This window comes from Macaca thibetana, chromosome 6 (assembly GCF_024542745.1).
Source record: "Macaca thibetana thibetana isolate TM-01 chromosome 6, ASM2454274v1, whole genome shotgun sequence".
In the NCBI taxonomy this organism is placed as follows: domain Eukaryota; kingdom Metazoa; phylum Chordata; class Mammalia; order Primates; family Cercopithecidae; genus Macaca; species Macaca thibetana.
Genome location: NC_065583.1, coordinates 40,802,795 through 40,830,280, shown reverse-complemented (window position 1 = coordinate 40,830,280; position 27,486 = coordinate 40,802,795). Strand labels below are relative to the sequence as shown.

At 41.4% G+C, this 27,486-nt stretch overlaps 3 protein-coding genes across 3 annotated transcripts in view; all 3 read left to right on the top strand.

Annotated features, from left to right (window-relative positions):
• LOC126956101 (protocadherin alpha-12) overlaps positions 1–27,486 on the top strand; it is a 140,931-nt gene that overhangs the window by 37,705 nt on the left and 75,740 nt on the right. The window lies entirely within an intron of this gene.
• LOC126957300 (protocadherin alpha-13-like) overlaps positions 1–27,486 on the top strand; it is a 94,995-nt gene that overhangs the window by 21,648 nt on the left and 45,861 nt on the right.
• Positions 19,432–27,004, top strand: PCDHAC1 (protocadherin alpha subfamily C, 1). The gene has a single exon (XM_050795002.1). The coding sequence runs from the start codon at positions 21,147–21,149 to the stop codon at positions 23,601–23,603; it is 2,457 nt and encodes an 818-aa protein (XP_050650959.1). The 5' UTR covers positions 19,432–21,146; the 3' UTR covers positions 23,604–27,004.

Genomic DNA, 27,486 nt, shown 5'->3' with positions numbered 1-27,486 from the left:
GCATCCAGCACGGGAGATGTAGGCTGGGAGGCTAAGCCTGTCTAATCTCTCCATGTTCTTCTGTCTGCTTTTATTCTGGCTGCACTACCAGCTGATTAGATCACATCCACCCAGATTGAGGGTAAGTGTGTCTTTCCCAGTCCACTGACACAAATGTTAATCTCCTTTGATAATACCCTCACAGACACACCCAGGAACAATACTTTGCATCCTTCAATCCAATCAAGTTGACACTCAGTATTAACCATCACAAGTCCACCCCTTGTCAATGTGAACCCATACACACCTCCTGAAATTACAGATAATCTTCAAATTAAGACAACAAGGTCATAATTATTCCCAACATAATACAACTATCTTTCATACAACCAAGAGTGCACTAATTCCTAACCCAAATGCTATTACATAAAGTTAACATTTAAATGTTGATATGAAGTCAATAAATCTTATGTCACATGATAAATGAAAAAGGAGATAAAATGCAGATATTTTCTTAGTAGAAGTATATAAATGCACAAACATGTTTTTAACAAAGAAGGAGGAAATACTCATGACAATTATAGTCCTCATTTCTGCAACTGGTCGTGTAGTTTGTAGCTGGTATTGATGACTACTTTCTTCTACTACTCATTCTGTATTCCCTTTGCCTTCAGCAAGCACCTCAGCAGGTAGTGGTTTTTTTCCTGGTGTAGTGACCCAAACCTTCATTCCCAAAGGATCTGGGCCATTTGTAGTCCTGCCTGGATTGTGCTGTTGTAGTTTCCCGTTAACCTTAATCACAGGGCATGGTAATACTAAGAGGTACCTAAGGGATCTCGAGTATTCCATGCATACTCTTCCTTACCTCCATTGTGGAGTAGTAGACTGATTTCATCTTGAGAGTCTGGGACAGTCACCCCAGTCAACACTGTAACTTCCTTCTTAGGCTGTTGGTTTAAAGGTAGGAGGAGCCCAAAGTGTCCAGGTGGCAATCTTAATTTCCAGTTTAACGGAATCGTTGTTGTGTCTTCTGGTGGTAGCATTCCTCCCTCTGGAACTAAGACCTCTAGGCCAGCAGAACATAATGTCACAGGGACAGGAAGTAAAAATTTTGCTAGTGGGTCACTAGGGGTGATGGTAAGTGGTGCCACTTCCACTTCCACCCTTTGATTCCTGGACCCATGAATTCTGGTTATGGGAGAAACAGTACCATATATTGGACGCTGATTCAGAGCATACACAACCTTCTGGAGAATTTTGCCATAGCCCTGCAAAGTATTGTCACCTAGTTGACATTGTAATTGTGACTTCAAAAGGCCACTCCATCAGTCTATCAACCCAGCTGCTTCAGGATGATGGGGAACATGGTAAGACCAGTAAATTCCATAAGCATGAGCCCACTGCTGCACTTCTTTAGTTGTAAAGTGAGTGCCTTGGTTAGAGGCAATGCTATGTGGAATACCATGATGGTGTATAAGGCATTCCATGAGTCCACAGATGGTAGTCTTGGCAGAAGCAGTGTGTTCAGGATAGTCAAACCCATATCCAGAGTAAGTGTCTATTCCAGTGAGGACAAACCGCTGCCCTTTCCATGATGGAAGAGGTCCAATATAATCAACCTGCCACTAGGTAGCTGACTGATCACCCTGAGGAATGGTGCCATATCAAAGGCTCAGTGTTGGTCTCTGCTAATGGCAAATTGGGCACTCAGCAGTGGCCATAGCCAGGTGAGCCTTGGTGAGTGGAAGCCCATGTTGCTGAGCCCATGTGTAACCTCCATCCCTGCCACCATGGCCACTTTGTTCATGGGCCCATTGGGTGATGACGGGGTGGCTGGGGAAAGAGGCTGAGTGGTGTCCACAGAACAAGCCATCCTATCCACTTGATTATTAAAATCCTCCTCTGCTGAGGCCACCCGTTGGTGAGCACTCATATGGGATACAAATATCTTCACAGTTTTTGACCACTCAGAGAGGTCCATTCACATACCTTTTCCCCAAATTTCTTTGTCACCAAAATTCCAATCATGCTTCTTCCAAGTTCCTGACCATCCAGCCAAACTACTGGCTGCAGCCCATAAATCAGTATATAATTGCACATTTGGCCATTTCTCCTTCCATGAAAAGTGCACAACCAGGTGCACCGATTGAAGTTCTGCCCACTGGGAAGATTTCCCTTCATTGCTGTCCTTCAGGTATGTCCTTGGAAGGGACTGTAGTGCTGCAGCTGTCCACTTTCAGGTGGTGCCTGCATATCATGCAGAACCATCTGTGAACCAGGCCTTAGTCTTTGCTTCCTCTGTCAACTGATCATAGGGAACTCCCCATGGGGCCATTGATGCAAGCTGGGGAAGAAAAGGCAGGGTGGCAGGAGTGGAGACCATGGGCATTTGAGCCACTTCCTCATGTAACTTACTTGTGCCTTCAGGAACTGCTTGAGCCCGATCACATATATACCACTTCCATTTGATGATGGAATGCTGCTGTGCATGCCCCACTTTATGGCTGGATGGGTCAGAAAGCACCCAGTTCATGATAGGCAGTTCAGGTTGCTTGGTGACTTGATGACCCATAGTCAAATGTTCAGTTTCCACCAAAGCCCAGTAACAGGCCAAGAGCTGTCTCTCAAAAGGACAGTAGTTAGCTGCAGAAGATGGAAGGGCCTTGCTCCAAAATCCTAGACGTCTCCACTGTGATTCACTTATGGGGGCCTGCCAAAGGCTCCAAACAGCATCCCTATCTGCCACTGACACCTCAAGCACCATTGGATCTGCTGGGTCATATGGCCCAAATGACAAAGCAACTTGCACAGCAGCCTGGACGTGTTGTAGAGCCTTCTCCTGTTCTGGACTCCATTCAAAAGTGAGAGCCTTTTGGGTCACTCGATAAATGGGCAGGAGTAATATACCCAAATGAGGAGTGTGTTGCCTCCAAAATCCAAATAGGCCCAAATAAGCCTCTTTTGTGGTTGTAGGAGGGGCCAAATGCAGGAAATTATCCTTCACCTTAGAAGGAATATCTTGAGAGGCCCCACTCCACTGGACCCCTAGAAATTTTACTGAGGTAGAAGGTTCCTGAATTTTAGTCATTTATTTTCCATCCTCTGGCATGCAACTGTCTCACCAATAAGCCCAGTGTGTTTGCTACTTCTCACTCACTGGATCCAATCAGCAAAATGTCATCAATGTAATGAACCAGTGTGATATACTATGGGAGGGAAAATCAATCAAGGTCTCTCCAAACAAGATTATGACACAAAGCCAGAGAGTTGATATACCCCTGAGGTAGGATGGTAAAGGTATTTTGCTGACCTTGCCAGCCAAAGTAAAATTGCTTCTGGTGGGCCTTATGGACAGGAATGGAGAAAAAGGCATTTTCCAAATCAATGGCTGCATACCAGGTACCAGGAGATGTGTTAATTTGTTAAAGCAATGAAACCACATCTGGTACAGTAACTGCGACTGGAGTTACCACTTGATTAAGCTTATGATGATCCACTGTCATTCTCCAAGATCCACCTGTCTTCTTCACAGGCCAAATAGGAGAGCTGAATGGGGATGTGGTGGGAATCACAACCCCTGCAGCTTTTGAGTGCTTAATGGTGACACTAATCTCTGCAACCCCTCCAGGGATGTGACATTGTTTTTGATATACTATTTTTCTAGGTAGAGGCAGCCATAATTGGCCTTCCTATTTGGCCTTTCCCATCATAATAGCCCTCATCCTACCAGTCAGGGGGCCAATGTGGGGGTTCTGCTAGCTGCTAAGTATGCCTATGCCAATTATGCATTTTGGCACTGGGGAAATGACCACAGGACGAGTCCAGGGACCCACTGGACCCACTGTAAGTCAGACTTGAGCTAAAATTCCATAAGCCTTTACTTTAACTGGAGGACCACAATGACGTTTTGGGTCCCCTGGAGTCAGCGTCAGCTCAGAGACAGTGTTCAGTAATCCCTGACATGTCAATCATTTCCCTTTTCCCAATACACAGTTACTCTGGTAAAAAGCCATAGGTCTCCATGGGGAAGGATGAGAGAAAGATTAACAGCATAAATTGTTGTCAGTGTAGTGGGGTCCTTCCTCAAGGGGACCCAGCCTCCCCTTCATTCAAGGGATTCTAGGTCTGTAAACTGGTTTAAGTCTGGAAATTGATTGAGGGGCTGTGATTCTCTGTTTTTATAATTCAAATTAGTCTTTTGTCCACTTGACCTGGAAGTTTTCTGCTTATATAAATTAAATAAGAACGCAGTAGGCTTCCTATCATTTTCACTTCTAGGAACACATGATTAATAACTGATGCCAGAGATCTACATGAGTCAGACTATTCTGATTGCTCTTTTGCCTCTGCTGTCCATTATGATAGTTATGTTCACCTTGCCTTTGACAGTTGAGTGGCCCCTGCCACCCCAAGATCCAATTATTCCCATTGCATTTAAATTTTGTAGTTGAGTAACTGTGGTTCCTACTGTGAAATTTGGTATACAGAGAAGAGCAATCACAAAGCTCTTCAAGGATGCAGGTGCTCACCTCACAAATCTATTTTGCAAAGTATTAGTTAAGGGTATATCTTCTGGACCCTCCCAGCTGGGATGAGTAGGTCTAAAGTGACTAATCCACTCCACCATCCCAATCTCCCTAAACCTTTGGATCCCTTCCTCTACATTAAACCAAGGGAGATTGGGCATTTCCAGCTTGCTCACAGTGGGCCATCTTTTAATCCATATTTCAGCTAACCAAGCACATAAATTATTAGAACCTTTTTTAACTCCCCAAGCTGCAACATTAAATGCAAAATCCCTGCTTAATCTGCCCAAATCAATAAATTCAGCCTGATCCAATGCCTTAGATCTATATTCCTTCCACCATTATCCCACACCCTTAATATCCATTCCTATGCCTGTCCTCCAGATTTTTGCTTATATAAATTAGAAAGCTCAAGCACTTCTTTTTGAGTGTAGCACACCTCCTCGTGGGTCACACTCTGAGCCTCACCCCTAGGGCCCTTCTGGGACTTTAGTCTAGTTATAGGTCTAGAAGCAAACAGTGGTGGCAGGGGGTGGGTCCTGAGAAGAATCAACATTATCTTGCCTGGCAGCCGCCTCAGGGGAGGCCATCACTGTTGCCTCAGGCAGTGCAGGATTTATCTCCTCAGACATAAGTGAAAAGGGTGATAGCAGTGTGAGTTGGGGAGGGCATGTTGCCACTACTGGGGATGAGAAAACAGTTTCTTCTGGCAAAAAAAAGGTTCATCAGAATTTACAATCTCAGTGTCCCCAGCTTCATCAGGGTCCTTTCACATGTCCCCATTCCAAATTTCAGGGTCCCATTCTTTTCCAATCAATGCCCCCGCTTCAACAGTGGACACCTGGCAAGGCTGTGCATGCACCGTTCATTTCAGGTCAGCCACTGGTATAAGAACTTGTGTCTGACTTCCCGCAATTTTAGCTCTTTCTCTACGGGAGATAAGACTCTCACTCAGGGAAATCTTAGCAGATTTGAGGCTCAGTATCTGCTTCTGAAGCCAGGAATTAGAATCCCTAAGTACATCATTTTCTTACCTCACTTTGTCCAGTGAACTTAGGAGCAACCAACCAACTTCATTATGTTCCTTGGTTCCCCACATATGGTCAAAAGTATTATACATAGAGTTACTAAACTTGCCTCTCATGAGCGGTGAATCAGGAGCATCAGATGAATTTATTTTACATAACTCTGTAAACAGTTCATGCCAAGGACTATCAGTATTCTCCATACTATTAGAAGTACAGTCCTTAGCATTTTTGGGTCTAATCATATTAAGCAGCCAACTCCAGAAACCCCAAAACCAATGAAAGAACTCCATCCTTAATATTCTGTTCCTCTAGAACCACTGCTGGGACCAAAATCTGTATTAGTCAGGGCTCTCTAGAGGGACAGAACTAATAGGATAGATGTATATATAAAGGGGAGTTTATTAAGGAATGTTAACTCACATGATCACAAGGTCCCACAATAGGCCATCTGCAAGCTGAGGAGCAAGCAAGACAATCCAAGTCCCAAAGCTGAAGAACTTGGAGTTCAATGTTCAAGGGCAGGAAGCATTCAGCACAGGAGAAAGATGTAGGCTGGGAGGCTAAGTCAGTCCAATCTCTCCACGTTCTTCTGCCTGTTTTTATTCTGGCTGCGCTGGCAGCTGATTAGATTGTGCCCACCCAGATTGAGGGTGGATCTGCCCTTCCCAGTCCACTGACTCAAATGTTAATCTCCTTTGATAACACCCTCACAGATACACCCAGGAACAATACTTTGCATCCTGTAACCCAGTCAAGTTGACAGTCATTATTACCATCACACTAAGTATTTTGCGGTTTTTTTTGCAGCTGTTGTAAAAGAGATTGAGTTCTTAATTTGATTCTAAGCTTGGTTATTGTTGATGTATAGCAGTGTTACTGATTTGTGTGCATTGATTTTGTATCCTGGAACTTTACTGAATTCATTTATCAGCTCTAGGAGCTTTTTGGATGAGTCTTTAGGGTTTTCAGAGTACATGATCATATTGTCAGTGAACAGCAACAGTTTAACTTCCTCTTTTCCAATTTGGATGCCCTTTATGTCTTCCTCTTGTCTGATTTCTCTGACTGGGACTTTCAGTGTCTATGTTGAATAGAAGTGGTGAAAATGGACATCCTTGACTTATTCCAGGTCTCGGGGGAATGCTTTCAATTTTTCCCCTTTCAGTATGATGTTGGCTGTGGGTTTGTCATAGATGGTTTTTATTACTTTGAGGCATGTCCCTTCTATGCCAATTTTCTTGAGGGTTTTTATCATAATAGGATTTTGAATTTTATCAAATGCTTTTTCAGCATCAATTGAAATGATATATGGTTTTTGGTCTTCATTCTATTGATATGATGTATCACATTAATTGATTTGTGTATGCCGAATCATCCTCATATCCCTGGGATAAATCCCACTTGGTCATAATAAGTGATCTTTTAACTGTATTGTTGAATTCAGTTTGCTAGTATTTTGTTGAGGACTTTTGCATCAATATGCCAGATATATTGGCCTGCAGTTTTATTTTATTTTGATGTGTCGTTGTTTGGCATCAGGATAATACTGGCCTCATAGAATTAGTCTGGAAGTTAACCCCTCCTCTACTTTTTGGAATAGTTTGAGAAGGATGGTACTAGTTCTTTAAATGTTTGGTAGAATTTGGCAGTGAAGCCAATGGGTCCCAGGCTTTACTTTGCTGGGAGATTTTTGTTACAATTTTGATCTAATTACTTGTTATTGGTCTGGTTAGGTTTTAATTTCTTCATAGTTCAACCTTGGTAAGTTGTATGTGTCTAAGAATTTATCCATTTCCTCTAGATTTTTAAATATATTGGCATATAGTGGCTCATCATAGCCACTAATGATCCTTTGAATTTCTGCAGAATCCATTGTAATGGCTCATTTTTCAGCTCTGATTTTATTTATTTGGGTCTTCTCTCTTTTTTTCTTCATTAGTCTGTTTAAAAGTTTGTCAATTTTATTTATCTCTTCAAAAGATTGACTTTGTTTTGTTGATCTCTTGTATTTTCATCATTTCAAATATATTTCTGCTTCGATCTTTATTATTTTCTCTACTAATTTTGGATTCAGTTTGCTCTTGCTTTTCTAGTTCTCTAGGATATACAGTTAGGTTATTTAATTGAGGTTTTCATTCTTTTCCAATGTAGGCAATTACAGCTATAAATTTCCCTCTAATAGTACTGTTTTCGCTGTATCCCATAGGTTTTGGTATGTTGTGTTTCCATTATCATTTGTTTGAATCAAATTTTCAATTTCCTTTTAAATTTCTTTATTGACCCACTGGTCATTCAGGAGCATATTGTTTAATTTCCATGTGTTTGTATAGTTTCCAAAATTCCTATTTTTTATTTCTAATTTTACTTCATTGTGGTCAGAGAGGATTCTTGATATGATATCATTAAAAAAATGTTTTAGGACTTGTATTGTGGATAGCGTATGGTCTATCCTTGAGAATGATTCATGTGCTGAGGAGAAGAATGTGTATTCTGCAGCTGTTGGATGAAATGTTCCATAAATATCTATTAGGTCAATTTGTTCTATAGTGCAGATCAAGTCTGAAGTTTCTTTGCTGAGTTTTTGTCTATGAGTTCTGTCCAATATTGAAAGTGGGGTGTTGAAGTCTCCACCTATTATTGTATTGTGATCTCTCTATCTCTTTTAGCTCTAATACTATTTCCTTTTTGTATCTGGGTGCTCCAATGGTGGGTGCATATATATTTATAATCATTGTATTCTCTTGCTGAGTTGACCCCATTATCATTATACAAAGACCTTCTTTGTCTCTTCTTACAGTTTTTGTCTTGAAATCTATTTTATCTGTTATAAGTGTAGTTACTCCTGCTCCTGTTTTGTTTCCATTAGCAAGGAATATCTTTTCCCAACCCTTTATTTTCCAGTCTACGTGTATCTTCATAGGTGACGTATTTCTTGTGGGCAACAGATCATTGGGTCATGTCTTTTCATCCATTCAGTCACTTTATGTCTTTTTATTGGAGGGTTTAGTCCATTTACATTCAGTATTTTCATTTAAGTAGGAACTTACTTCTGCCATTTTGTAACTTGTTTTCTCATGGTTTCATGGTCATCTCTCCCTTCTTTTTTTCTTCTCATCTTCTTTTTCATGAAAATAATTTTCTCTGGTGGTATGATTTAATTTCTTGCTTTTTATTTTTTGTGTATCCATTGTATGTTTTTTGATTTGAGGTTACATGAGGTTTATGACTTATCTTATGACCCATTATTTTAAATTGATGGCAACTTAACAGATAGCATAAACAAAAACAAACACACAAAAGGAAAACTAATAAAAGTTCTACACTTTAACTTTATCCTCCTGCTTTTTAACTATGTTGTGAAAAGTTGTCTTTTTTTTTTTTCTTTGAGACAGAGTCTTGCTCTGCTTCCAGGCTGGAGTGCAGTAGCCTGATCTTGGCTCACTGCAACCTCCACCTCCCAGGTTCAAGCGATTCTCCTGCCTTAGCCTACTGAGTAGCTGGGACTACAGGCACGTACCACCACACCCAGCTAATTTTTATATTTTTAGTAAAGACAGGGTTTCACCATGTTGGCCACGATGGTCTCTATCTCTTGACCTAGTGATCCACTCATCTTGGCCTCCCAAAGTGCTGGAATTATGGGTGTGAGCCACCATGCCTGGCCAGATTGTCATTATTTCTGACCAGTTCATCATTTTTTCTTTCTACTTAAGATAAGTTTACATACTACAATTACACTGTTATAATATTCTGTGTTTTTCTGTATCTTATTCTTACCTGTAAATGTCTGGGCATTGAAGAGCTAGGTATTTCTTGTAGTCTTTGCAGTCTGGGCTTGTTTGTCCCTGTCCTTGAGAAGGTTTTCCAGAAGGTTTTTATTTGAAGGAGCTTGGGCCTTAATCCCAATAATGCTGTGGTTTTTGCAGGCTCGTAGAGGTACCATCTTGGAGGTGTTGAATAAGATCCAGAATGATTATCTGGATTGCCAGGCAAAAACACTTGTTCTTTTGCCTTCTGTCAAACAGTTTCTTTCTCTCTCTCTCTCTTAAGGTGCTGGGCCACCTTGAACTAGGGGTATGGTGATGCAAGCACTCCTGTGGCCCCCACCTTGGATTGTCCTGGGTCAGACCTGTAGCCAGCACAGCACTAGGTCTTGTCCAAGGCCCACTGTAACCACTACCTGACTACCACCTATGTTCACTCAAGGCCCTAGGGCTTTAAGATCAGCAGGGGGTGATGCCAGCCAAGTTTGCATCCTTCCCTTTAGGGTAGCAATTTCCCCCAGGCCCTGGACAGGCCCAGAGATGCTACCTGGGAGCCAGGATTGGAGTCAACATACTTAGAAATTTGCCTGATGTTTTATTTGACTATGGCTAAGCCAGCACTCAAAACAAGACAAAGTCCTTCCCATTCTTCCTTCCCTTTTCCACAGACAGAGATGCCTCTCCCTGTGGCCAATACTACCACTGGTCCACAGGGATTCTGCCTGGCCACTGCTGATGTTCACTTAAAGCTTAACAGCTGTTCAGTTATGTTGTGGTGCATGCTGCCAGGCCTGGGACTCTTCAAGGAAGTGGGCACCCCTCTGTCCTGGGGAAGATCCAAATATGCTGTCCAGGAGCCAAAGCCTGGACTTGGGGACCCCAAGAGCATGCTTGTTGCTCTACTCCACTGTGGCCAAACTGGTACCAAAGGTGCAAGACAAAGTCCCCTTTACTTTTTCCTCTGTTTCTGTCAAATGGAAGGAGTCTTCCACTGTAGCCACCACAACTAGGAATGTGCTGGATCACACCTGAAGTCAACACATCTCAGAACCTAAGGCCCACAGCATACTACCTGGATATCACTGCTGGTTATTTGGTGCCCAAGGGCTCTTTAGTCAGCAGGTGATTAATCTTGCCAAGACTGGGTCTTTCCCGCCAAGGCAATGGGTTTTCTATTTGTCCAGTGTGTGTCTAGAAATATCATCCATGAGCTAAGGCCTGGAATGGGGGCCTCATGACTCTGCTCAATGCCCTGTCCTACTGTGGCTGAGCTGGTATCCAAGATGCAAGACAAAGTCCTCTTTACTCTTTGCTCTCCTCTCCTTAAGCAGAAGGAAGGAGTCACTTTTGTTGCTGCAAGCTTCACTGCCTGGGATTAGGGGAGAGGTGGCACAAGCACTCCCTTAGCTGCCCCAGCCGATGACTTCCTAGGTCGTATGCCACCCTATCCCTCTGGTTCTGAGCGCAGTCCAGCACTAGAAGTTACCTAGGAATTGCAATTCTTGTGTCCTAGATTGTCTTTCAAGTTTACCTAGAACCCCAGAACACTTAAGCCCATAGTGTGGAGGCTTCCTGAGAAACTCAAGTTCTCACTACTGGGATAAGTGATTTGCCTCTGGCTAGGTCTGTTCCAAAAGCTCCCTTCATGTGCAGCTGCTGGCTGAGTCCAGCATGGTGTTGCTCCCTGCTATGACAGCACTGAGTTTAATGTAAAGTTCCCCAGTTGCTGTGCTTTACCGCCTCCAAGTGCACAGACTCTCCACATTGCTCAGCTGCTGCTGGGGGATATGCGAGGGGTGATGGTGGTGATTCCACAGTGTCTCTCCAACCCTCTTCAATGCCTCTTTTAGTGATACGTTGTTAAATCCAGGCATTACCATTGCTCACCTGATGTTTGGTTCTTGTAATGACATTTTTCTGTGTGCAGATAGTTGTTACAATTTGTTGTTCATGTGTTGTGGGGGAGATGGTGTAGGCGTCTATTCCACTATCTTGCTCTACCTTGATAGTCTGATGTCAGAAGCTCTTTAGTTTAATTAGGCCCCATTTGCCAATTTTTGTTTTTGCTGCAAGTGCTTTTGGAATCTTTGTCATGAAATCTTTGCCAGGGCCTATGCCCAGAATGATATTTTCTAGGTTTTATTCTATGGTTTTTATAGTTTTAGGTTTTACATTTAACTCTTTAATCCATCTCCAGCTGACTTTTGTTCATGCTGAAAGGAAGGGGTCCAGTTTCGATCTTCTGCATATGGATAGCTAGTTATCCCAGCAATATTTATTGAGCAGGAAGTCCTTTCTCCATTGCTTGTTTTTATTGAAGATCAGATAATTCTAGGTGTGCAGCTTTATTTCTCGGTTCTCTAACCTGTCCCATTGGTCTATGTGTCTGTTTTTGTATTAGTACCATGTTGTTTTGATTACTGTAGGCTTGTAGTATAGTTGAAGTTGGGTAGGGTGATGTCCTTTTTGTTCTTTTTGCTTAGGATTGCTTTGACTATTTGGGCTCTTTTTTTGATTCCATATGAATGTTAGGATAGTTTGTTTTTCTAATTCTATGAAAAATAATGTTGGTAGTTTGATAGGAACTCACTGAATCTGTGAATTGCTTTGGACAGTATAGTTATCTTAACAATGCTGTTTCCTACCCATGAGCATGGAAGGTTTTTCCATTTGTTTGTATCATCTCTGATTTCTTTCAGCAGTGTTTTATAATTCTTTTTGTAGAGATCTTTCACATCCTTGATTTGCCATATTCCTAGATATTTTAGTTTTGTGTATGTCTTTTTTAAATGGGATTGTGTTCTTGATTTGGCCCTCAGCTTGGATGTTGTTGGTGTATAGAAATGTTGACTTTTGTACATTGATTTTGTATCCTGAAACTTTGCTGGAGGTTTTATCAGATCTAGGAGCTTTTTGGCAGAGAATATAGGGTTTTCTAGGTATAAAATTATATTGTCTGCTAAGACAGATAGGTTGACTTCCTCTCTTCCTATTTGGATGCCTTTTATTTCTTTCTCTTGCCTGATTTCTCTGGCTAGGACTTCCAGTAGTATATTGAATAGGAGTGATGAGAGTGGGCATCCTTGTCTTATTCCAAGTCTCAAGGGGAGTGCTTTGGATGGTATCAATCCTTTTAAACTTATTGATGATTGTTTTAGATAATGTTCCATGTGTAATTGAGAAGAATGTATATTATGCTGTTGTTGGTTGAATGTTCTATAGATGTTGCTATGATATGAATGTTCATGTTCCCCAAATTCATCTATTGAAACCTAATTCTCACAGTGATGGTATGAGGAGGTGAGACCTTTCAAACATAATGAAGTCATGAGAGCAGAACCCCGATGAATGGGATTGACATCCTTATAAAAGAGGCCCCAGAGAGGTGCCTTGCCTCTTTCACCATGTGAGGACACAGCAGGAATGTGACATCCATGAACCAGAAAGTGGCCCCTCCCCAGACACTAAATCTGCTGATACCTGAATCATGAACTTCCAAGCCTCTAGAACTGTGAAAAATAAATCTCTCTTGTTTATTAACTACACAGCATATGGTATTTTGGTATTTTGTTATAATATCCTGAACAGACTAAGACAGATATCCTTTAGGTTAGTTGGTTTTTAGTGTTGCTCACATCTTTCATTTCCTGGTGATCTTCTGCCTAGCTGTAATCCATTTTTGGAAGTGGGATATTAAAGTCTTCAATTATGACTATTGAATTGTCTATTTCTCCCTTCATTTCTGCCAGTTTTTGCTTCATGTGTTTTGGGACTCTATTACTAGGTGCAAATATGTTTTTAGTTGCTATATCTTCCTAATTGGCCCTTTTGTCATTATAAAATGTCCTTCTTGATTTCTAGTAAAATTTTTTGTCTTGTAGTCTGTTTTGTCTGATATTAGTGTAGTCGCTCCAGCAATCTTGTGGTTGCTGTTTGCACAATGTATGTTTTCCTATTCTTTTACTTTCAATCTGTTTGTATCTTTGAATCTAAAAGTGTTTCCTGCAGACAATGCGTAGTTGGATCTTGTTTTCTTAAAAACTCTAGTCTGACAATTCCGCCTTTTGATTGGGTTCTTTAATCTAGTCACATGATGTTACTATTGATATATTTGGATTTATGTTTGTTATTTTACTCCTTTTTCTATATGTTTTAATTCTCTTTTTTCCTATACTTTTCATTTACAGATTGCTTTTTATTAAGTGAATATTTTAGAATGTAACATGGTAATTTTTAAACTAAATTTTAAACTGTATCTTTTGAGTTATTTTCATAGTAGTTTCTCCAGAGTTTACCATATATATTTTAGCTTATTGGTATCTGCCTTCAGATTTATATTAACTTAATTCTAGTGAGATATAAATATGTTACTTCTAGATAGCTTTATTCCTCTTCTGCCTTTTGTATTATTGTTACACATATTACATCTTGTGGTGGATTGGACTGTGGGCCTCAAAAATACATGTCCGCATACTAACCTTTGAAACCTGTGACCTCATTTGGAAATGAGTCTTTGAAGACATAATTATATTAAAGATTTGGGGATGAAATTACCCTAAAATTTTCAGGTGGGTGCTAATTCCAATGAAAAGTTTGTTTTATTTTTTAAATAAGAGATAGAAGATGAGAAAACAGACACAGAGGAAAAGGCCATGCGAAGATGGAGGCAGAGATTGGAGTGATGTCAACAGCCATCAAAACGTGGAAAAGGCAAGAAACAGATTCTCTGTAGAGCCTCTAAAGGGAGTGCAACCCTGCCAACATCTTGAGTTTTGATTTCTCCTGTCCAAATCTAGGAGAGAAACTGTCTTAAGCAGCCCAGTGTATAGTAATTTGTCACAGCAGCCACAGAAAACCAATGCACATTTATAGGTATTATATACCCAACAATACATCACTATAATAATTATTACTTTATGTAATCTTATATTTTTTAGAGGCACTAAGAGAAAAAAGGAGAAATTAAATATTAACAGCATTTCTTATTTGTTATTGCTAGTTCTATTCATTTATTCTTGTGGATTCATACTACCACCTGGTATCATTTTTTTTATCAGATACAGCTGTTCTCCCATGCACCTCTTTTATACTGTAATTGACAAATGTGTTACATTTCTATATGTTTTTGGTCCAACAATCGTTTTACATATTGTTTTATGCAATTAGTTAGACTCAGTTTTCTATTTCACCTTCAAAGTGTGGCCCTTAGGCCAGGTGCGGTGACTCACGCCTGTAATCCCAGCACTTTGGGAGGCCGAGACGGACGGATCACAAGGTCAAGAGATCGAGACCATCCTGGCCAACACGGTGAAACCCCGTCTCTACTAAAAATGCAAAAATTAGCTGGGCGTGGTGGTGTGCGCCTGTAGTCCCAGCTACTCAGGAGGCTGAGGCAGGAGAATTGCTTAAACCTGGGAGGTGGAAGTTGCAGGGAGCCGAGATCACGCCACTGCACTCCAGCCTGGTGACAGAGTGAGACTGTGTTTCAAAAAAAAAAAAAAAAAAAAAGTGTGGCGCTTAGAACTTAAAGTCATACTTTGGTTCATCAAATCAGTTCCAAGAGTAGGTGATCTAGCCCTTTCATTCTAAACACTACACGTGTAGTACTAGAGTACAATATTGTATTTGTTTATTTTTTCAGAATTAGGGTCTTGCTATGTTGTCTAGGCTGGGGTGCAGTGGGGCAATCATAGCTCACTCTAACCTTGAACTCCTGGGCTCAAGGGACTTTTCCTGCCTCAGTTTCCTAAGTGGCTAGGACAATAGATGCACACCACTACACCCAGCTAATGCATTTTTTTTTTGACAGACATAAAGCACAGTTTTTTCACAATAGATGGACAACTATAAAGCAAAAATATAATTTTGCTAAATGATGTTAAGCCACAGATCAAAAAGTCCTAGACTTTTATACTTACTTGAAAAAACCTCAAATTTGCTGAACGTCATTGTATTAAGAGCTAATCTGTCTGGTCCAATCACATAATATATTTGCCTACATTCAAGTTTCGTATGTCTACGTTTTGATAAACCTTCACACTAGATTTTCCTCTGTGCTGCAGATAAAAATTTTCCTCAACAGTGTCTGAAAAGGGAGGCCTGCCACCACTACCAAACCACTCTACCTGAGATTAGATTATTAGATAGTGCCTAACCCGAAATAAAAATATGCTGATACAACATTCTGTAAAAAAAGCTCTACTATGTTATAAGAGAGCTCATACTATATTATGGTTTCAAAGGTAATAAGAAACGTAGCATCAGATCATCACTATGGTAGCTATTTAAGGGACTTTAATAAAAATTTGACAGTTATCATGAAACACTGGCCACCTCAATTTTAAACAGTAAGCACAAGAATTACTCCCATAAAAATTATAAGCATAACAGGACACTTTTTGGCTACTATTCAATACTGACTTGGATGTTCTAGATAACACAAGATACGATATATATGTGAATATCTATACATATATATTTATAGATATCCGTGTATATATACAGTATATATATGATTTTAGAAAGTAGGATAAATATATGTTACATGATAAAACTTACAGTCAATATAATTTTACACTTGTAAAATCCCAGAGAACCAATATAGACCTAAAAAAGAGTTCAATAAAATGATTAGTTTAAAAAATAAGTATAAAGATTGTAACTTTCCCACATACCTTCAAAGTGTAGAAATCCCACTAAGCAAAAAGTGGTATTTCTACCAAATATAGATAAAAGAAAATGCATATTTAAATGTCTCTTATCCTCCATGAAACTCATCAAAAACAACAAAAAGTACAGCAGACAAAAAAATAAAGTCACATCTTTGATGAAACTCTGTAAAACATTTGAACCTCAACCATGATGTACATGAAGATAAGCTACTAAGTGCCATGAAGATTGGACCAAGATATGAAAATGCTAGGAGAGGATGCCTTTCACTGGAGATCTTGGAAAGGGCTGGTAGATTGGTGTTTTCTAGAGTAGTGATTCTCACTGAGATGCAAAACCAATGACTCCTAGTTTTGGAACAAAAAGATCTAGGTACAGAGGCTAAAGGCAGGACTCTCTCATAATCCTATTTGTCAACACAAAATAGGAGAGAAGGCAGGACTAAATCTGATAGTGAGCAGATGCACCATTATTTCAAGATTGAACCTAAGGATGTGGCAAGGTAAGGGGAAAAGTCGGGATGACAAGTTGCCCTGCAGCCGCCAGTTTTCATCAGTTGAAGATATATTAAAACTATGGCACACATAAGCCATTCCATCAAACAGTAAATATGGCTATACTGCAAGCAGTAAAAAAGTGAACAGCCTCTGCTTCCATACAGTCAAGAACAAAAAGAAACACGTGACAAGGTTGAGAAAAAAAAGTGGAAAAGAATAAAGAATTTAAAAGAATTAGAGGGAAAGCTATAGCTTTGGAATACAGAAAAAGGAGATACAACATGCTACTAATAGATGTCTTCAAAGAGACCAAATACATGGATAAGGGGGAAAAAATCCAAAGACATCATTCAAGAAAAAATTTTGAGATACAGATAAACTTCAGACTTTTACTTCCAGTAGTGGAAGTCTAGTTTGTCTTTAGCCAATGGCATATCAAGGATAACAGGTGGGCCATAAGAACAGTTGTTGGACTGCAGTTTTGGACTCTATTACTACATGTGTAGTATTTAGGATAAAAGAGCTAGGTCTTCTCATGTCAGCACTTATTTGACCAATGGGAGTATGATTTTAAGTTTGTAGGGTCACATTTTGAAGGTGAAATATAAAAAAAAATTTATAGAAAGATAAATTTTTGATCAGATGCAGTATCTCACATCTACTGCAGCAATTTGGGAGGCTAAGGTGAAAGGATCATTTGAGCCCAGGAGTTTGAAACCAGCTGGGCAACATAGTGAGACCTTATCTCTACAAAAAGTAAAAAAAAAAATTAGCTGGGCATGGGGGTGCTTGTCCTAGGTGTTCAAGATCAGCCTGGGCAACATAGTGGGACTCTGTCTTTACAAAATATTTTTAAAAATTAGTTGGATGTGGCAGTGTGTGCCTGTAATCCTGGCTACTTGGGAAGCTGTGGTGGGAGGATCACCTGAGCCCAGAGAAGTAGGGGCTGCAGTGAGCCATCTTCACACCACTGCACTCCAGCCTGGACGATGAAGTGAGATTCTGCCTCAAAAAAAGGACAAAATGAAATATCAGCAATGAAAAGTCCTGCTAAAGAGAAGTTTTGTTAATTCATAATTTTAATGTTTATCTGGTCATTTTATCCAAAAGGCAAAAATCTTTAGCCTCCCTTATCTTTGGGATATCCTTCTCTCTTAAATGTTGCTTTCTCACAAATCCCAGTTTACTTGAATAAGAATGTAATGTTATGCCAAAAGTTAAGGAGGCATATGGTGGGACAAATCCTACTGGGTGGATGCTTTCTTCATTCTTTCCACAAATGAAATCTTCTGAAAATAGACATCAGTGGCAGTTTAAATAGAGAAATGGAAAAAGGGAAGCCAAAAATCTGAGAAGCGTGTGAAGGAGGAGTTTCTGTGAAGATTTCCCATGCTGTTCTCTGTATGCATTTTTCCTTTTTCCTCATGCCCTAATGTATATCCACACATACTATCCCTCTAGATGCTGCTCAGAATTTCTAAACCTGGTATAATTGGAGGCTTGGCTGCAGACCTAAAAGTAAGGGGCCTAAAAGTTGGGTACATCTTTACAGTTGTATTTCATTTGTTTAAGGCAGAAAGAATAAACTTTCATTCCAAAGCAGTTAGCTTGCTTAGCAGCATTAATTTAAAATGAAGAAATGTAAATCCTAATCTCTGGCGCTGAAGCAGAAAATTAGTTTTGGTTTTGAAATTTGGTGAAGAATAAGTTCAATTTTTATGGGCTGTTTTGCATCTTGGTGAGATCTAATGAGGTCTGTACTTTTGACTCTACCTAATAGGCTGACATCTTTCCTCCTTTAATTTTATCTGAGACTTGGTGTCAATGATTTTTTTGATTTCTTAATTCAAAAAGGTAAACTAGCCAGGGGGTATTTACTACTTACATTGCCTTATATCACAGTGTGCCCTTTCTAGTTCCCTGGAAGAGATAAGGAATGGGTTTGTGTGTTCAGGGAGGTAACTGGTTTTTAGTGGAACACTGGAGTTATCAATCCCACTCTTAAAGTTAAAAAGAGAATACCAGAGCTACCTCTCTCCCCACCATTTTAATCAGCAATTTTTAAATATATATATATATATTTTTTTGAGACGGAGTCTTGCTCTGTCACCAAGACTGGAGTGCAGTGGCCGGATCTCAGCTCACTGCAAGCTGCTCCTCTCGGGTTCACGCCATTCTCCTGCCTCAGCTTCCCGAGTAGCTGGGACTACAGGCACCCGCCACTTCGCCCGGCTAGTTTTTTGTATTTTTTAGTAGAGACGGGGTTTCACCGTGTTAGCCAGGATGGTCTCGATCTCCTGACCTCGTGATCCACCCGTCTCGGCCTCCCAAAGTGCTGGGATTACAGGCTTGAGCCACCGCGCCCGTAGAAATATGCAGGCTGATGCCAAGCGAGGTGGTGCGGGGCTCGCGCCAGTAATCCCAACACTTTAGGAGGCCGAGGCCGGCGGATCACTTGAGGTCAGGAGTTGGACATCAGCTTGAGCAACATGGTGAAACCCCGTCTATAATAAAAATACAAAAATTAGCCAAGCGTGGTGGTGTGCGCCTATAGTCCTAGCTACTTGGGAGGCTGAGGCAAGAGAATCGCTTGAACCTGGGAGGGGGACGTTGCAGGGAGCCGAGATCGCGCCACTGCACTCCAGCCTGGGTGACAGAGCGAGACCCTGTCTCCAAAAAAAAAAAAAAAAAAAAAAAAAAAAAAGTTAAAAATAAATGCAGAGTGAGTGCATTGGCTCATGTCTGTAATCCTAGCACTTTAGGAGGCTGAGCTGAGATGGAAGGATCGCTTGAGCACAGGAGTTTGAGACCAGACTGGACAACAAAGCAATACTCCCATCTCGGAAGGAAGGAAGGAAGGAAGGAAGGAAGGAAGGAAGGAAGGAAGGAAGGCAGGCAAGAAAGAGGGAGGGAGGGAGGGAGGGAGGGAAAAAAATTTGAAACATACACAAAAGTTGAGAGAATTGTGTAATTGACCCCAATGTACCATCACCCAGCTTCAATAATTATCGACATTTTTAGGCAGGTTTCTACCAGAAAATATGTCCTGGAAACTTTAATTCTTGATCTGTGTTCAGGTTTTGCCTTCCAAATTTTTCATTATTGGGGCTTTGAACATATTGCAATTGTATTAAGAGAAGGATTTGAATGAGGAATTTAGTGCTTAAGAGTCAATAGTCAGTGAGTCTCCTTTTGGCTTGCCTCCTTCTTAGGGAAAGGAACTGGCTGTAGGATGTTAGGCAGAATTTGGGTGTATCAGTTGTGGCTCAGAGATGTTTCTCACAAAACTGATCACTGTCCCAATATCCATGCAGAAGACCAAATTAAAAGCGAGGAGAAATACCTAATGTAAGTGACGAGTTAATGGGTGCAGCACACCAACATGGCACACGTATACGTATATAACAAACCTGCACGTTGTGCACATGTACCCTAGAACTTAAAGTATAATAATAAGAAAAAAAAAAAGCGAGGCTGGAGAAAGGATGGGTATCTAGCCTATTCTTATCCCGCCTCATGGTGTTTTCTAAATATTTACAGAAAGAAAGTGTACAGAGTAGTTTCCTGGTCAAACTCTGATGAGTATCTTAGTACTTTTCCCTCCCCTTCTTCTCACGTCCTCTTTGGGGACGGGTCGTCAAGTCTTTGAGTTTCTAGTTATTGGTATTGACTGGTTTATAACCTCCTCTTTCACCCAGATCGTCAAGGGCCGTTTGCAAAGCACTCCCAAATAGAGCCTCTTGGAGAAGGAGAAACTGCTATCACGCAAAACAGCCTTGAGCTCGCTGACTCCGCTGCCTCGAAAAACCAGAGTCCGGAGGCAGTTTGATGCAGACACTATTCCCCAACCTTCTTCCCCTCCTTGTCGTCTCTATTGCACTCTTGGCGGCTCCTGGGATACAAGAGGGTGCAGGACAGACTTCAACCCGCAGCAGGACCCAGCGCGGAAAACTCCGCAGCAGGATCCAACGCAGAAAGCCCCGCAGCACTTGTTTTGGGGGGCTCCTGTTTCCTTAAGCCTAGAAGGTGTGTTCGCTCACGTTCACGGTCCCGCCTCTCGCCCGGCAGCTCCACGCGGAGTCCCGCCCTCTCCGCGGGAGAGGTGCGCAGGGATCAGAGCGTCCAGCTCCGACGCGCGGCTCCCAAAGGGTGGCAGGAGGAGCCCAGCGGGGCTCAGCCTCAGTTACCAGCAGTCTGCAGGCAGAGGTTGTGGAGGTTAAGATCCAGGCAGCCTCAGGGCGTTGTCCTAGAAAACACCGTTTAAGCAGAGACGAGTTAGTGTCTCGGGGCGTCTCCCAGGCTCCGCCCTGCGCCCGCGGCCAGCGCTGTGGGCGAGACCCCAGCCGGCTGCTACTGGAGGCGTGGGCACCTCTCGCGCCTGGGCGGCAGCCTCGTCTCTGCACCCGTAGGCGGCGCTGCGCTCCTCAACACTCGGCCGGTTCCGCTTTCCCAGACGGCTACCCAGCCTCCAGCCTAGCAAGCCCTGCTCCCAGCTGGCCAGCCCCGGCAATGCCGGCGTTCGGGAACGGCAACGTCGGCGGTCGCTGAGTATCTAGCCCGCAGCAGTGACGGCCGGCAGGAGCGTGCTCTTCCCCGCGGCTCGTGCTCTCCAGGAGTCCGGAGCATGGTCCTGGGTCACTGTTGGTATAGCGTGTTGGTGGAACGTGGACGCCCAGAGGGAGGATGGTGGGCTGGGGGGTGGCAGTTCTATGTTTGTGGGTTTCCTGCGGCGCTGCCGCGGGACAGCTCGAGTACTCAGTGCCGGAGGAGACGGAGCGGGGCGTAGCTGTAGGCAATGTCGCCGCGGACTTGAGGCTGCCAGCGGCCGCTCTGTCCTCGCGGAACTTTCGCTTCCTTTCCAGCCACCGCGAGCTCTACTTCAGGGTGGACCTAGCCAGCGGCAACTTGGTGGTCAGAGAACCGGCGGACCGCGAGCGACTGTGCAGGGGCAAAGCTGCCTGCGTCTTGACCTACGACGTGGTGCTCGAGGACCCGCTGGAGCTGCACAAGATTCGGGTTCACGTCCTGGACACCAATGACAACTCACCTCTCTTTCCTGCCGGCGACGTGCAGCTGCACATCCCCGAGTTCCTGACGCCCGGAGCCCGCTTTACTCTCCCGAATGCCCAAGATGACGACGAGGGAAGCAATGGGATACTAAGCTACAGCCTAAGCCCCAGTCAGCACTTTCGCCTGGACATGGGATCGCGGGTTGACGGCAGCGAATACCCGGAGTTGGTGTTGGAGAAAGCACTGGATCGCGAACAGCGCGCCACCCACCTGCTGGTGCTTACAGCTCGGGACGGCGGGCTACCTGCCCGCTCAGGAGACGCACAAGTCACCATCATAGTGGTGGACACAAATGACAACGCGCCTGTATTTGAGCGCTCCGTATACCGCACCAAGGTTCCAGAGACTGCACCCAATGGGACTGTGTTATTCCAAGTTCAAGCCTTGGATCCAGATGAAGGGTCCAATGGGGAAGTCCGATACTCCCTAAGCAATAGCACGCAAGCAGAGTTGCGACACCGCTTTCATGTGCACCCTAAAAGTGGAGAGGTGCAAGTAGCTGCTTCACTAGGTCCGCCGGAAACGCTCTTGGAGGCATACATTGAGGCGAGGGACGAAGGTGTCTTTGGTTTAGCTAGCACCGCTAAACTGCTGGTGGAGGTGACTGACATGAACGATCATGCCCCCGAACTAGACTTCATGACTCTTTGGAACCCAGTACCGGAGGACGCTGCTCCTGGCACAGTGATTGCTCTCTTTAATGTAAAGGATGAAGACCTCGGTTCTAATGGTAGGGTCATTTGTGGCATGTCTAGTGGAGGCCCTTTTCAGCTGACGGCTTCCTTTGACAACTACTACAGCCTGCTGATTGATGGGCCCCTGGACCGGGAACAGATCAGTGAATACCAAGTCCTGATCACGGCCTCAGATAGTGGCTCACCCCCACTTAGCACCCGAAGGACAATCACTGTGTCAGTTGCTGATGTGAATGACAATACACCAAGCTTTCCTCAACCGCAGCAGGAACTTTTCGTTGCTGAAAACAATGGCCCTGGGGCCTCTCTAGGCCAAGTGTTTGCCCAGGACCCTGACCTGGGGAAGAATGGCCTTGTCTCTTACGAGCTGTTGGATGTTATCTCTGAAGGGCCACCAGCCTCTAGCTTGGTGGCAGTGGAATCATCCAGTGGGGCTATCACTGCCAAAACTTCCTTTGACTTTGAGCAGCTCAGGGGGTTTCACTTCCAAGTAGAAGGCCGGGACAGTGGCATTCCTCCCAGAAGTGCAACAGTGACTATAAACTTGTTTGTGGTAGATAGGAATGATAATTATCCAGTTATCTTGTTTCCCTTGCCCAGAAATGGTTCTGTCCCTGTGGAAATTGTGCCCCGCTCTGCCAGGACTGGACACTTGGTCACAAAAGTAGTAGCAGAGGATGCAGACAGTGGTTCTAATGCCTGGCTTTCCTACCACATCTCCTGGGCGTCTGACTCTAGTCTTTTTAGAATTTCAGCCAATATAGGTGAACTCCGTACTGCTCGTTTAGTTCTTCCCACTGATGCAGTTAAGCAGAGCGTGGTGGTAGTGGTTCGGGACCGTGGAGACCCACCACTTTCCTCCTCTGTCACTCTGGGTGTGCTGTTGAGTAACTCTGTTCCTCAGTTACTTCCAGACTTTGAAGATGTCTGGGAACCAGGAGGGCAGCTTTCTGCCCAGAACTTGTATTTAGTAATTGCCTTGGCTTGTGTTTCCTTTTTATTTCTGGGGTGCTTACTTTTCTTCGTGTGTACCAAGTTGCACCAGAGCCCAGGTTGTTGCCCTCAGAGCTGCTGTCGCTCTACAGAGGATCTGAGGTATGGAAGGAAGATGGTTTCAAATCCTTACATGACATCAGCCACCGTAGATGTCACTACAGTTGAGAGACTTTCTCAGACTTATCTGTATCGGGCCTCTCTGGGACTTGGTTCTGATAATAACAGTTTGCTGTTGCGTGGGGAGTACAATGCTGCCGACCTGCGAAATCTTGCCACTGGGGTAGGACTGAATTTGCCAATATCCTGTATTCAGATTCGGAATAGGAAAGGGGATCACGCTAATGTCAATGCCATGGTAAGCAAATTTTATGGAATTTGATTCCTTTGACCAGGAGATGGCTGCTAGCTGTGTTCTGAAATATTTGTTAGACAAGCCTTTCACAACATTTCATCAATTGAATTAAACACTCCTTCTTAGCACTTCCTGTGCCAAGAAATCTGAAAGTATAGAAGTATTAGAAGATTGCCCTAGGCCTCAAGGGACTTATAGTTTATTTTTGAGAAACAAGGGTAAAAATTAAAACCTATTTAAGAACAATAAAAGTAATATGGCATGAAGGTCTAAAATTAAAAATAAAGTACCAAAATATTTTATAAGCAACAGATATGTAAGGCACTCTAATATTTAAACTGAAGAATAAAAAATATGTAAGAGTCTGCTTAATATGAATATAATATGAAAGGTGAGACATTTACTTAAACTATTGCAATGCATTATTAAAAGATGACAATAACCACAAAAGATGTAAAAATAAATTATAATGGGGGTTAAAAGAAGGGAGAAAGGGAACATAAGAGAACATCTGAGTGGGGAGGAAGAAGTCAGAGAAGGCTTTGTGATAGAGATCACAGATTTAGTTGGATCTTTAATATGATACACCATTTAATCAAAAACAGTGTATTCTCTAGCCTCTACTTTTCATGAATACTATTTTGGTGAAGGTGTCTTCTTTGGGAATGCACCCTAAAACATAGCTAATAGCTCCATAGCAGTGTTTTGTAAGTACACAGAAATTGTAAGCCTGTCTCATAACATCTATTTATACTGATAGGAGATCATATTGTTGGATATAGAACTTGACAACCTTTTGTTTTGTGTTTCTATTGATAATATTTTACAAAGAGGAAAGATGAGTAATTTTTATGTCAGAAATATTTATGTGTTCAAAGGTGCACTTACTATCCAAAGTCCATTCAACTTGAATTTAATTTCTTTTATTTTAGAGGACAAATACATTTAACAAATAAGTAAATATCATATTTGAGAATAATGTAGCTAATAAAAGTTAAGTGATTCAAATACTTCAATTTATCTGTTAGTGGCCCTTGGCATTTCAAAACTTTTTTTTTTTTTTGAGACAGGGGTCTCACTATGCTGCCTAGGCTGGTCTCAAACTCCTAGCCTCAAGTGATCCTCCTACCTAGGCCTCCCAAAGTGCTGGGGTTATAGGCATGAGCCACTGCAGCTGGCCCTCAAACTTCTTGAGTGCTGTTAGGATAACATTTTGAAGCAATTCTACATTATTACTTTTTGACTTCTCATAGAAATCCTAGATGCAAAAGAAGGAGGTGTGTAGAAATTAAGGGAGGAAAATGAAGCATTCCTTGTTTTACTACTCTAGGCAATAAGGGGAAAAGTGGCTTGTAAGTTATTTTTCCTCAAGTAATGATGGCAGCTGCAAATAAAATAAATTTACATATGTTAAAATTTTCTATACTTAATATTTTCATGATATAATAGAATCCAGCATATAAAATATGCTTAGTAAATGCTGACTGACTGAATAAATATGTGCATATATGAATTGGATGGTAACACTGTTCAACACAGAGGGAAAAACTTTAACTTACTTTTCTACTTTAGATGTGTATATGTGGTTAATAGTTTAAAGGTCACTTTCAAATGTACTGTTTCAATGATTATTTTCTTCCTCATGACATACACTAATAACATAACAGAGGAATTTTCCGGTTCTAGAGCTAGCATGAAAAACTTCAATGCCGTGTCTAGGACTAAGTATGAGTCCAGTTCTATAGATGACAAAGGAATTAATAGGTGTGCACATCATTACATTGTGAAATTTGCAGTGGATACTATTTAATAGAATCTCAGTTAATTTTAGGGAAGAAAATTGGTGCGCTACAATGCTAATATTTCAGGTATCAGAGCACTTAATATGTGAACATTTTTTCTACCAAGAAATTTCACTATTTATTTCTTTTATTTCATTGCTTTCTGTAACAAAAAGAGATGAGAATACCAGTAATGGCTATAAAGTTTGGGAGTGAGGAATTTTTTTTAGAAACACATTTTCACTAGACTAGAAAGGAAATATAAGTAAGCTATAGGAAGGCCGATTAATCTAGAAGTTAGAAGGAAAATTAGCGATTTAAAAGGAAAAGTATAGGAAATAACAGAGGAAAAAAAACTTTCAAACCAAATTTTTAAACTTATATGATTAACAAAATAATAGAGATATACTGTTCATATGTGCCGGAATATTGTACCATCCCATTCATTCAGTTGAACAATCTTTTTCCATCATTGTTGATATTTTGCTTTTTAGGTAGCTCATTGGTCTGCTAATAATTGTTGTGGGCTGGATATTTCCTTCTAAATAAATGAAGTATGATTCATAAAAACATGAATAAAATAACTTCTATAAATATGGGGTATTTGTAATTCACAAAGGCACTTGTTATTTACTTCTTCCTGTTCAATTACCTATTGATCTGATCTTAATTCTTTAGAAAAGAATTATTGTCATAGTATCCTGAATGCCTTAATAACAACAGAATTCTAAAAATAAAATATTTATTGCTTTCATTTTATTTCAAATCATTTGAAAAGCATGACATTTAACAATGATTATAATGTGTGTCTGAGTCTTATAGAATCATGTTGATGCATATGTGTTTATATTTTGTTCAAATTCTAAGTTCTTTCATTTTAGTTTACAGTAAGTTTACAGTATATATTAACATAGCTTGTAATACTATGTAAAATGATCAGTTTAAGAAATTCAGGAAAACATGGTTTTTATCTCTATATTTCCAATTGATAATATTTAAGATATAAACAAAATTGATCCACTGACTGTATAACAACTAGACATTGTGTACCTCATGTCCATCTTTTTCTGTTAACATTCTTGATGGGCAATTTAAATTTTTTAGAATGGTATGTAAGATGGTACCTCTGAGATATAAATTTCTACTTATTAAAAACTGCATTGATAATTTTTAAAGGTATAAATATATTAATGTAGCAAAAATGCATGAAATACTTACAGTACAACTGGCCTTATTAAATTTCCACATGAAAGTTATGCATAGTTTGAACATACCAATGTTATATTGGTGTATTGTTCACCTGGAATTAAAGCATCTTCTTTTTTGCCAGGGTATATAGGAAATAGGGTATCTCCTCTTTGCAATGTCATTTGTTAACAGTAGTAGAATGTTTATGGCATTCAAGGTGCTTTATTTAACATACATTCCACAAGTAGACTCTCCCATAGGGTAATTAGATGTTTTGTGTATCTATTTTGACTTTGAAGCTGATAACCATACTTTTAAAAACTTTAGAATGATGAGGCCGGGCGCCGTGGCTCACGCCTGTAATCTTAGCACTTTGGGAGGCCGAGGCAGGCGGATCACGAGGTCAGGAGATAGAGACCATCCTGGCTAACAAGGTGAAACCCCGTCTCTACTAAAACAAACAAACAAACAAAAAAAAAAACAAAAAATTAGCCGGATGTGGTGGCGGTCGCCTGTAGTCCCAGCTACTCGGGAGGCTGAGCCAGGAGAATGGCGTGAACCCAGGAGGTGGAGCTTGCAATGAGCCGAGATCACGCCACTGCACCTCCAGCCTGGGCGGCAGAGCCAGACTCCGTCTCAAAAAAAAAAAAAAGCCCCGAAACTTTAGAATGATGAAACTAAGGAAGTTTGCATGTTTGCATGACATATGAAATATATTCAAATTTAAAAACTCATGTAGACAACACAATAATTTTGTATAATGCAGACTCTCAAACCAGGAAAAAGGAAAGAAAAAGAACATAATTTGAGTGGACATAAGAGAAAAACAATACCTTGGAAACATATAAGTGGGAAAGTATTGACAATGTGTCTCATAATGTTAGTGACCTATTGACTTTTGTTGTCTTCAATATTTTCAGTTGAGGGAAACAATAATATTT